General features: G+C 49.2%; 1 protein-coding gene across 2 annotated transcripts in view; it reads left to right on the top strand.

Annotated features, from left to right (window-relative positions):
• The window catches only part of LOC137089961 (WW domain-binding protein 11), a 42,986-nt gene that overhangs the window by 8,673 nt on the left and 19,773 nt on the right, over positions 1–14,540 (top strand). For both annotated transcript variants that reach the window (XM_067453580.1, XM_067453588.1), the window contains exons 5-7: positions 1,778–1,974; positions 2,363–2,496; positions 4,185–4,318. In XM_067453580.1, the coding sequence (XP_067309681.1) occupies positions 1,778–1,974; positions 2,363–2,496; positions 4,185–4,318 (465 nt within the window). The remainder of the gene's footprint in view (positions 1–1,777; positions 1,975–2,362; positions 2,497–4,184; positions 4,319–14,540) is intronic.

Here is a 14,540-nt window from a genome sequence, read left to right as displayed (position 1 = left end):
GCGATGTGGATATGATGACCAGCTCTGCAGCTCAGTTCTTGAAACAGCACTTTATACAATAGACTGCTTTATAGAAAACAGCTTTAGGGTCCGATCACACAGAACGCGTTTTTCAGGTTCAAACACGCGAGGCGCACTGCACTCCCTTTTGTGGTCGGCGTTCTCTCATTCAGAAATGAGCAGTGCACTTTAATGTTTCTAGGCAACCCCCGAATCAGCTGTACTGTCAGTCAAATCACTGTAACGGTCAACACAACGGAAGGTCCGCCGCTTCCTTCATTCGATTGGACAACAGAACAGAAGCGCGATGATGTTGTGCACTTTTCCGCTCAGAGTTGACATATTTTTTTCAACGCGTTCTGTGTGATCGGAGCTACTTGCTCTTTCAGAAACGCGAGGCACAGCAATCGGTCTAAACGCGAGGCGCCCAGGGCACATAACGCTCTCTGCCAAACGAAATCCATTCAAAAAAGACTTCTCGCTGCAAAAACGCGTTCTGTGTGATCGGGGCTGCGGTGTTAAATATAAAACAAACGGTCATTCAGTCATGGAATGGACTGCACTTCCTGCTGTTAAATAGCCACTGCTATACTGTGAACCTTTAAAACATTTACACATAAAGAATCCTGCCGTCACTTTACATTTCCCTCAACTTAGATTGCACATTGCATATGATTATTGATATAAATTATACTGTATTAATTAAATAAAATACTTTGTCTCGTGTTTTAGGCTTATGGTTGTGTTCTTTATTCTTTTAAATTATAAAAAAAAAAAACACACAAAAAAGAAATATCGCAATATATTGCCTCTCTTACAATATCGCAATATATTGCAATATATCGTATCGTAACCCCTGTATCGTGATACGTATCGTATCGCCAGAGTCTTGGCAATACACAGCCCTATTAGTTGCAGCTCTAGTGTGCTGCTGAATAACTGTGTGTGTGTGTGTGCGCAGAGTTTAATCTGGTGCAGAAGCCGCTGCTGAATAACTGTCTGTGTGTGTGTGTGTGTGTGTGTGTGTGTCTGCGTGCAGAGTTTAACCCGGTGCAGCAGCCGCTGCTGAATAACTGTGTGTGTGTGTTTGTGTGTGTGTGTGTGTGTGTGTGTGTGCGCAGAGTTTAATCTGGTGCAGAAGCCGCTGCTGAATAACTGTCTGTGTGTGTGTGTGTGTGTGTGTGTGTCTGCGTGCAGAGTTTAACCCGGTGCAGCAGCCGCTGCTGAATAACTGTGTGTGTGTGTGTGTGTGTGTGTGTGCGCAGAGTTTAATCTGGTGCAGAAGCCGCTGCTGAATAACTGTCTGTGTGTGTGTGTGTGTGTGTGTGTGTGTCTGCGTGCAGAGTTTAACCCGGTGCAGCAGCCGCTGCTGAATAACTGTGTGTGTGTGTTTGTGTGTGTGTGTGTGTGTGTGTGTGTGCGCAGAGTTTAATCTGGTGCAGAAGCCGCTGCTGAATAACTGTCTGTGTGTGTGTGTGTGTGTGTGTGTGTCTGCGTGCAGAGTTTAACCCGGTGCAGCAGCCGCTGCTGAATAACTGTGTGTGTGTGTGTGTGTGTGCAGAGTTTAACCCGGTGCAGAAGCCGCTGCTGAATAACTGTCTGTGTGTGTGTGTGTGTGTGTGTGTGTCTGCGTGCAGAGTTTAACCCGGTGCAGCAGCCGCTGCTGAATAACTGTGTGTGTGTGTGTGTGTGTGTGCAGAGTTTAACCCGGTGCAGCAGCCGCTGCTGAATAACTGTGTGTGTTTGTGTGTGTGTGTGTGTGTGTGTGCACGCGCAGAGTTTAACCCGGTGCAGCAGCCGCTGCTGAATGAGAAGGTTTTGCGGGACAAGCGTAAGAAGCTGCGGGAGACGTTCGAGCGGATCGTTCGACTCTATGAGCGAGAAAACCCCGAGACTTACAAAGAGCTGCGGAAGCTGGAGGTGGAATACGAGACCAAACGGGGCCAGCTGTCACTCTACTTCGACTCCGTCAAGGTGAGTGTGTGTGTGTGTGTGTGTGGCGAGCTCTTCCGGCCTGTGTGTGTGTGTGTGTGTGTGTGTCGAGCTCTTCTAGCCTGTGTGTGTGTGTGGCGAGCTCTTCCAGCCTGTGTGTGTGTGTGTGTGTGTGTGTGTGTGTGTGTGTGTGTGTGTGTGTGTGTGTGTGTGTGTCGAGCTCTTCTAGCCTGTGTGTGTGTCTGTGTCGAGCTCTTCTAGCCTGTGTGTGTGTTGAGCTCTTCCAGCCTGTGTGTGTGTGTGTGTGTGTGTGTCGAGCTCTTCCAGCCTGTGTGTGTGTGTGTGGCGAGCTCTTCCAGCCTGTGTGTGTGTGTTGAGCTCTTTCAGCCTGTGTCTCGGTCTGATGTGTGTGTGTGTGTGTGTGTCTCAGAACGCGGAGTCGGTGGAGGTGGACAGCATTCCTCTTCCAGATATGCCTCACGCTCCCTCCAGCATCCTCATCCAGGACATCCCACTGCCCGGAGCCCAGCCGCCCTCCATCCTGAAGAAGAGCTCCACACTGGGGTCAGGACACACACACACACACACACACACACACACACACACACACACACACACTCACTCACTCACTCACTCACTCACTCACTCACTCACTCACTCACTCACTCACTCACTCACTCACTCACTCACTCACTCACTCACTCTCACACACACTCACTCACTCTCACACTCACTCACTCTCACACTCACTCACACTCACTCACTCACTCACTCACACACTCACTCTCACACCCACACACTCACTCTCACACCCACACACTCACTCTCACACTCACACTCACTCACACTCACTCACACTCACTCACTCACACACTCACTCTCACACCCACACACTCACTCTCACACCCACACACTCACTCTCACACTCACACTCACTCACACTCACTCACACTCACTCACTCACACACTCACTCTCACACCCACACACTCACTCTCACACCCACACACTCACTCTCACACCCACACACTCACTCTCACACTCACACTCACTCACTCTCACACTCACACTCACTCACTCACTCACTCACTCACACTCTCACACTCTCACACCCACACACTCACTCTCACACCCACACACTCACTCTCACACTCTCACTCACTCACTCACACACTCACTCTCACACCCACACACTCACACCCACACACTCACTCTCACACTCACACACTCACTCTCACACACTCACTCTCACACCCACACACTCACACTCACTCACTCACTCACTCACTCACTCACTCACTCACTCACTCACTCTCACACTCTTACCCACACACTCACACTCACTCACTCACACTCTCACCCACACACTCACTCTCACACCCACACACACACTCACTCTCACACCCACACACTCACTCTCACACTCACTCACACTCACTCACTCACTCTCACACTCTCACTCACTCACTCACTCACTCACTCACTCACTCACTCACTCACTCACTCACACACTCACTCACTCACTTACTCTCATACTCACACACTCACTCACTCACTCTTACTCACTCACTCACTCACTCTCTCACTCACACACTCAAACTCATACACTCACTCAAACTCACTCACTCACACACTCACTCACTCACTCACTCACTCGCACACTCACTCACTCACACTCACTCGCACACTCACTCACTCACTCGCACACTCACTCACTCACTCACTCACTCGCACACTCACTCACTCACACACTCACTCACTCACTCGCACACTCACTCGCACACTCACTCACTCACTCACTCACACACTCACTCACTCACTCTCACACTCACTCACTCACACACTCACTCACTCACTCGCACACTCACTCGCACACTCACACTCACTCGCACACTCACTCGCACACTCACTCACTCACTCTCACACACTCACTCACTCACTCTCACACACTCACTCACTCACTCGCACACTCACTCGCACACTCACACTCACTCGCACACTCACTCACTCGCACACTCACTCGCACACTCACTCACTCACTCTCACACACTCACTCACTCACACACTCACTCTCACTCACACACTCACTCTCACACACACACACACACACACACACACACACACACACACACACACACACACACACACACTCACTGTGTGTTGATGTTAGGGCTGAATAAGTGTGTGCATGAGTGTGTGTTGATGTTAGGGCTGAATAAGTGTGTGTGTATAAGTGTGTGTTTGTGTGTTCCAGCAAAGGGTCAGCGCTCTCTGCAGCCGCTCTGGCTGGAGTTCCTCGTCTGCCGCCGGGACGCAAACCTCCAGGACCCCCACCAGGGCCCCCCCCAGCCCAGATCCTGCAGCTGTACGCCAACACACAACGCACAGGTACACACTACACGCTCTACACACACTACACGCTCTACACACACACTACACGCTCTACACACACACTACACGCTCTACACACACACTACACGCTCTATACTCCAGACACACACTACACTCCAGACACACACTACACTCCAGACACACTGTACACTCCAGACACACTCTACACTCCAGACACACTCCACACTCTACACTCCAGACACACTCCACACTCCAGACACACTCCACACTCCAGACACACACTCCACACTCCAGAAACACACTCTACACTCTACACTCCAGACACACTCCACACTCTACACTCCAGACACACTCTACACTCCAGACACACTCTACACTCCAGACACACTCTACACTCCAGACACACTCCACACTCTACACTCCAGACACACTCCACACTCCAGACACACTCTACACGCCAGACACACTCTACACTCCAGACACACTCTACACTCCAGACACACTCCACACTCCAGACACACTCTACACTCTACACTCCAGACACACTCTACACTCCAGACACACTCCACACTCTACACTCCAGACACACTCTACACTCTACACTCCAGACACACTCTACACTCCAGACACACTCTACACTCTACACTCCAGACACACTCTACACTCCAGACACACTCTACACTCCACACTCCAGAAACACACTCTACACTCTACACTCCAGACACACTCCACACTCTACACTCCAGACACACTCTACACTCCAGACACACTCTACACTCCAGACACACTCCACACTCTACACTCCAGACACACTCCACACTCCAGACACACTCTACACTCCAGACACACTCTACACTCCAGACACACTCTACACTCCAGACACACTCTACACTTCAGACACACTCCACACTCTACACTTCAGACACACTCCACACTCTACACTCCAGACACACTCTACACTCCAGACACACTCTACACTCCAGACACACTCTACACTTCAGACACACTCCACACTCTACACTCCAGACACACTCTACACTCTATACTCCACAGTCCAGACACACTCTACACTCCAGACACACTCTACACTCTATTCTCCACAGTCCAGACACACTCTACACTCCAGACACACTCCACACTCTACACTCCAGACACACTCTACACTCCACACTCCAGACACACTCTACACTCCAGACACACTCTACACTCCAGACACACTCTACACTCTATACTCCACAGTCCAGACACACTCTACACTCTATACTCCACAGTCCAGACACACTCTACACTCCAGACACACTCCACACTCCAGACACACTCTACACTCTATACTCCACAGTCCAGACACACTCTACACTCCAGACACACTCTACACTCTATACTCCACAGTCCAGACACACTCTACACTCCAGACACACTCCACACTCTACACTCCAGACACACTCTACACTCCACACTCCAGACACACTCTACACTCCAGACACACTCTACACTCTACACGCCAGACACACTCTACACTCCAGACACACTCTACACTCCAGACACACTCCACACGCCAGACACACTCAACACTCCAGACACACTCTACACTCCAGACACACTCCACACTCTACACTCCAGACACGCTCTACACTCCAGACACACTCTACACTCTACACTCCAGACACACTCTACACTCTATACTCCACAGTCCAGACACACTCTACCCTCCAGACACACTCCACACTCTACCCTCCAGACACACTCCACACTCTACCCTCCAGACACACTCCACACTCTACACTCCAGACACACTCTACACTACACTCCAGACACACTCTACACTCCAGACACACTCTACACTCCAGACAAACTCTACACTCTACACTCCAGACACACTCCACACTCTACACTCCACACTCCAGACACACTCTACACTCCAGACACACTCTACACTCCAGACACACTCTACACTCCAGACACACTCCACACTCTACACTCCAGACACACTCTACACTCCACACTCCAGACACACTCTACACTCCAGACACACTCCACACGCCAGACACACTCAACACTCCAGCCACACTCTACACTCCAGACACACTCAATACTCCACACTCCAGACACACTCTACACTCCAGACACACTCTACACTCCAGACACACTCTACACTCCAGACACACTCTACACTCCAGACACACTCTACACTCCAGACAAACTCTACACTCCAGACACACTCCACACTCTACACTCCAGACACACTCTACACTCCACACTCCAGACACACTCTACACTCCAGACACACTCTACACTCTACACTCCAGACACACTCTACACTCCAGACACACTCCACACTCTACACTCCAGACACACTCCACACTCTACACTCCAGACACACTCTACACTCCAGACACACTCCACACTCTACACTCCAGACACACTCTACACTCCAGACACACTCTACACTCTATACTCCACAGTCCAGACACACTCTACACTCCAGACACACTCCACACTCTACACTCCAGACACACTCCACACTCCAGACACACTCTACACTCCAGACACACTCTACACTCTACACACCAGACACACTCTACACTCCAGACACACTCTACACTCCAGGCACACTCTACACTCTACACTCCAGACACACTCTACACTCTATACTCCACACTCCAGACACACTCTACACTCTACACTCCAGACACACTCTACACTCTATACTCCACACTCCAGACACACTCTACACTCCAGACACACTCTACACTCTATACTCCACACTCCAGACACACTCTACACTCCAGACACACTCTACACTCTATACTCCACACTCCAGACACACTCTACACTCCAGACACACTCCACACTCTACACTCCAGACACACTCTACACTCTATACTCCACACTCCAGACACACTCTACACTCTACACTCCAGACACACTCTACACTCCAGACACACTCTACACTCTATACTCCACACTCCAGACACACTCTACACTCCAGACACACTCTATACTCCAGACACACTCTACACTCTATACTCCACACTCCAGACACACTCTACACTCCAGACACACTCTACACTCTATACTCCACACTCCAGACACACTCTACACTCCAGACACACTCTACACTCTACACTCTACACTCCAGACACACTCTACACTCTACACTCCACACTCCAGACACACTCTACACTCCAGACACACTCTACACTCTACACTCTACACTCCAGACACACTCTACACTCTACACTCTACACTCCAGACACACTCTACACTCCAGACACACTCTACACTCTACACTCTACACTCCAGACACACTCTACACTCTACACTCTACACTCCAGACACACTCTACACTCCAGACACACTCTACACTCTACACTCTACACTCCAGACACACTCTACACTCTACACTCTACACTCCAGACACACTCTACACTCTACACTCTACACTCCAGACACACTCTACACTCTACACTCCACACTCCAGACACACTCTACACTCCAGACACACTCCACACTCCAGACACACTCTACACTCCAGACACACTCTACACTCCAGACACACTCTACACTCCAGACACACTCTACACTCTACACTCCAGACACACTCTACACTCTACACTCCAGACACACTCTACACTCCAGACACACTCCACTCTCCAGACACACTCTACACTCCAGACACACTCTACACTCTCCAGACACACTCTACACTCCAGACACACTCTACACTCCAGACACACTCCACTCTCCAGACACACTCTACACTCCAGACACACTCCACTCTCCAGACACACTCTACACTCCAGACACACTCTACACTCCAGACACACTCCACTCTCCAGACACACTCTACACTCCAGACACACTCTACACTCCAGACACACTCTACACTCCAGACACACTCTACACTCCACACTCCAGACACACTCTACACTCCAGACACACTCTACACTCCTGACACACTCTACACTCCAGACACACTCTACACTCCAGACACACTCTACACTCTACACTCCAGACACACTCTACACTCCAGACACACTCTACACTCCAGACACACTCTACACTCCAGACACACTCTACACTCCAGACACACTCTACACTCTACACTCCAGACACACTCTACACTCTACACTCCAGACACACTCTACACTCTACACTCTACACTCCAGACACACTCTACACTCCAGACACACTCTACACTCCAGACACACTCTACACTCCAGACACACTCTACACTCTACACTCCAGACACACTCTACACTCTACACTCCAGACACACTCTACACTCTACACTCCAGACACACTCTACACTCTACACTCCAGACACACTCTACACTCTACACTCCAGACACACTCTACACTCTACACTCCAGACACACTCTACACTCCAGACACACTCTACACTCCAGACACACTCTACACTCCAGACACACTCTACACTCTACACTCCAGACACACTCTACACTCTATACTCCACACTCCAGACACACTCTACACTCTACACTCCACACTCCAGACACACTCTACACTCTATACTCCACACTCCAGACACACTCTACACTCTATACTCCACACTCCAGACACACTCTACACTCTACACTCTACACTCCAGACACACTCTACACTCTACACTCCACACTCCAGACACACTCTACACTCCAGACACACTCTACACTCCAGACACACTCTACACTCCAGACACACTCCACACTCCAGACACACTCTACACTCCAGACACACTCTACACTCCAGACACACTCTACACTCCAGACACACTCTACACTCTACACTCCAGACACACTCTACACTCTACACTCCAGACACACTCTACACTCCAGACACACACTACACTCTACACCCCAGACACACTCCACTCTCCAGACACACTCTACACTCCAGACACACTCTACACTCCAGACACACTCTACACTCCACACTCCAGACACACTCTACACTCCAGACACACTCTACACTCCAGACACACTCTACACTCCAGACACACTCTACACTCCAGACACACTCTACACTCCAGACACACTCCACACTCCAGACACACTCTACACTCCAGACACACTCTACACTCCAGACACACTCTACACTCCAGACACACTCTACACTCTACACTCCAGACACACTCTACACTCTACACTCCAGACACACTCTACACTCCAGACACACACTACACTCTACACTCCAGACACACTCCACTCTCCAGACACACTCTACACTCCAGACACACTCTACACTCCAGACACACTCTACACTCCACACTCCAGACACACTCTACACTCCAGACACACTCTACACTCCTGACACACTCTACACTCCAGACACACTCTACACTCTACACTCCAGACACACTCTACACTCTACACTCCAGACACACTCTACACTCCAGACACACTCTACACTCCAGACACACTCTACACTCCAGACACACTCTACACTCCAGACACACTCTACACTCTACACTCCAGACACACTCTACACTCTACACTCCAGACACACTCTACACTCTACACTCTACACTCCAGACACACTCTACACTCCAGACACACTCTACACTCCAGACACACTCTACACTCCAGACACACTCTACACTCTACACTCTACACTCCAGACACACTCTACACTCTACACTCCAGACACACTCTACACTCTACACTCCAGACACACTCTACACTCTACACTCCAGACACACTCTACACTCTACACTCCAGACACACTCTACACTCTACACTCCAGACACACTCTACACTCTACACTCCAGACACACTCTACACTCTACACTCCAGACACACTCTACACTCCAGACACACTCTACACTCCAGACACACTCTACACTCCAGACACACTCTACACTCTACACTCCAGACACACTCTACACTCTACACTCCAGACACACTCTACACTCTATACTCCACACTCCAGACACACTCTACACTCTACACTCCACACTCCAGACACACTCTACACTCCAGACACACTCTACACTCTATACTCCACACTCCAGACACACTCTACACTCTATACTCCACACTCCAGACACACTCTACACTCTATACTCCACACTCCAGACACACTCTACACTCTACACTCCAGACACACTCTACACTCCAGACACACTCTACACTCCAGACACACTCTACACTCTACACTCCAGACTAGGGCTGGACGATATGACGAAATATATCGTCTGGACGATAGAAAATGTCTATCGTTTTATTTTAGGCTCTATCGCTTACGCCACGATAAGGCGTTTACAGCAGAATTTTACGCCAAGATGCACCTCACGCCACGGCATGCCCATGCACGCTGCAATACATAAACAAACATGGAGGAAGACGGTAGACATGGTTCAGACCAGGGTAATAATTATGCCAGAGTGGTGCATAAGCGCGCAAAACAAACTTCTGACACAGACGCTGCAACGGGCTTTTACGGGTGGCACACCATAGCCATATATTGAAATATTTTAATGGCAGGTGTAGGGATGGCGAAAACTAAACATTTTCTTGACCGACCACCGAGCCTCATAAGCCGGTTGAAACCGGTTAACCGATTAGTTAAAACAAAAAATGCTGCGCTATTTGAAATAACAGCCGCGAGCCGCGCTCCCTCTCTCTCTGTGTCTCTCTGTCTCTCTCTCACACACACATACACTCACTCGCCTCCCTTCCACTCACGTCACCTTTTTAAATCCCCCACAGCGCGAAACACGAGTCCCGCAAACGCGCCGCCGTGGAGCTTGTTTGTAATCTGAGGACAATGGCTCCTTAGTTTCGAAATGGTTTGGGTACAAGGTGATCGCGTTGAAAATAAAGGCATTTGTCTAGCGTTATGAGCTCATTTGAAACATTGCCGCGGCTCATTTAAGAAAATGACAGCTCCGAAGAGACCCGCTTTAGTTCGAGGTAGTGCTAACAATAAAGAAAGACGATCAACATCAACGATCATGTGTTACCACTGAAATGTAGATATTAAAATATTTCCAAATGTAAGTCCATCTTAAGCGAAATGCACGCGTCATACTGTCGTCTGGCTCTAACCTCGAGTGTTTAGCCTGTTTACTTTTTGCAAACCTTGTGAGCGCGTGCCAAATGTTTTTATTGGTTTATTAAGTAGCCTACACACAGGCGAGTTATGAAAAAATGAGTGCGAGGGATATGTTCACTTCACACAAAAATATTTTGGAATGAGATGGCTAATTGTAGTAGCGTTTAGTCCACTGTATAATAGCCTAATTTAGAGATCACTTTTTTTTTTTACTGACAACTTTGATCGGTTAACTTTGATACGGTCAACCATCGGTCAACGGTCATCGGTTAACATCCCTAGGCAGGTGTTAACTTTACCAACGGTCTTGCTTGAATAAAAGGTTCTAAATAAAATAAAAATGTAGTCCATACTACCTTTATTTGTTTTTTTATATCATTTCAAACTGCATTTCCACATTGCAATTTTGTATAGACTATTCATAAACTGAATTAACAGAAAAATTGCTATATCGTTATGTATATCGTTATCGGGATATCAAATGAGCTATATCGGGATATGAAATTTTGGCCATATCGCCCAGCCCTACTCCAGACACACTCTACACTCTACACTCCAGACACACTCTACACTCTACACTCCAGACACACTCTACACTCCAGACACACTCTACACTCCAGACACACTCTACACTCCAGACACACTCTACACTCCAGACACACTCTACACTCCAGACACACTCTACACTCCACACTCCAGACACACTCTACACTCCAGACACACTCTACACTCCACACTCCAGACACAATCTACACTCCAGACACACTCTACACTCCACACTCCAGACACACTCTACACTCCACACTCCAGACACACTCTACACTCTATACTCCACAGTCCAGACACACTCTACACTCCAGACACACTCCACACTCTACACTCCAGACACACTCTACACTCCACACTCCAGACACACTCTACACTCCAGACACACTCCACACTCTACACTCCAGACACACTCTACACTCCACACTCCAGACACACTCTACACTCCAGACACACTCCACACTCTACACTCCAGACACACTCTACACTCCACACTCTACACTCCAGACACACTCTACACTCCAGACACACTCCACACTCCAGACACACTCTACACTCTACACTCCACACGCCAGACACACTCTACACTCCAGACACACACTACACTCTATACTCCACACTCCAGACACACTCTACACTCTACACTCCAGACACACTCTACACTCTATACTCCACACTCCAGACACACTCTACACTCTACACTCCACACTCCAGACACACTCTACACTCCAGACACACTCTACACTCCACACTCCAGACACACTCTACACTCTACACTCCAGACACACTCTACACTCTATACTCCACACTCCAGACACACTCTACACTCTATACTCCACACTCCAGACACACTCTACACTCTATACTCCACACTCCAGACACACTCTACACTCTATACTCCACACTCCAGACACACTCTACACTCCAGACACACTCTACACTCCAGACACACTCTACACTCTACACTCCAGACACACTCTACACTCCAGACACACTCTACACTCCAGACACACTCTACACTCCAGACACACTCTACACTCCAGACACACTCTACACTCCAGACACACTCCACACTCTACACTCCAGACACACTCTACACTCCAGACACACTCTACACTCCAGACACACTCTACACTCCAGACACACTCTACACTCCAGACACACTCCACACTCCAGACACACTCCACACTCCAGACACACTCTACACTCCAGACACACTCTACACTCCACACTCCAGACACACTCTACACTCCAGACACACTCTACACTCCACACTCCAGACACACTCTACACTCCACACTCCAGACACACTCTACACTCCAGACACACTCTATACTCCACACTCCAGACACACTCTACACTCCAGACACACTCTACACTCTATACTCCACAGTCCAGACACACTCTACACTCCAGACACACTCCACACTCTACACTCCAGACACACTCTACACTCTACACTCCACACTCCAGACACACTCTACGCTCCAGACACACTCTACACTCCAGACACACTCTACACTCCACACTCTACACTCCAGACACACTCTACACTCCACACTCTACACTCCAGACACACTCTACACTCCACACTCTACACTCCACACTCCAGACACACTCTACACTCCAGACACACTCTACACTCCAGACACACTCTACACTCCAGACACACTCTACACTCTATACTCCACACTCCAGACACACTCTACACTCCAGACACACTCTACACTCTATACTCCACACTCCAGACACACTCTACACTCTATACTCTACACTCCAGACACACTCTACACTCTATACTCCACACTCCAGACACACTCTACACTCCAGACACACTCTACACTCTATACTCCACACTCCAGACACACTCTACACTCTATACTCCACACTCCAGACACACTCTACACTCTACACTCTACACTCCAGACACACTCTACACTCTATACTCCACAGTCCCTACACTCCAGACACACTCTACACTCCAGACACACTCTACACTCTACACTCCAGACACACTCTACACTCCAGACACACTCTACACTCCACACTCCAGACACACTCCAGACACACTCTACACTCCAGACACACTCTACACTCCAGGCACACTCCACACTCTACACTCCAGACACACTCTACACTCCAGGCACACTCCACACTCTACACTCCAGACACACTCTACACTCTATACTCCACACTCCAGACACACTCTACACTCTACACTCCAGACACACTCTACACTCCAGGCACACTCCACACTCTACACTCCAGACACACTCTACACTCTACACTCCAGACACACTCTACACTCTAGACACACTCCACACTCTACACTCCAGACACACTCTACACTCCAGGCACACTCCACACTCTACACTCCAGACACACTCTACACTCTACACTCCAGACACACTCTACACTCTACACTCCAGACACACTCTACACTCTATACTCCACACTCCAGACACACTCTACACTCTACACTCCAGACACACTCTACACTCTATACTCCACACTCCAGACACACTCTACACTCCAGACACACTCCAGACACACTCTACACTCCAGACACACTCTACACTCCAGACACACTCCAGACACACTCTACACTCCAGACACACTCTACACTCCAGACACACTCCAGACACACTCCACACTC

Source organism: Pseudorasbora parva, chromosome 2 (assembly GCF_024679245.1).
Source record: "Pseudorasbora parva isolate DD20220531a chromosome 2, ASM2467924v1, whole genome shotgun sequence".
NCBI classification, from domain to species: Eukaryota; Metazoa; Chordata; class Actinopteri; order Cypriniformes; family Gobionidae; genus Pseudorasbora; species Pseudorasbora parva.
The sequence above is the reverse complement of the archived record's forward strand: the minus strand, read 5'-3'. Positions and strand labels throughout refer to the sequence as shown.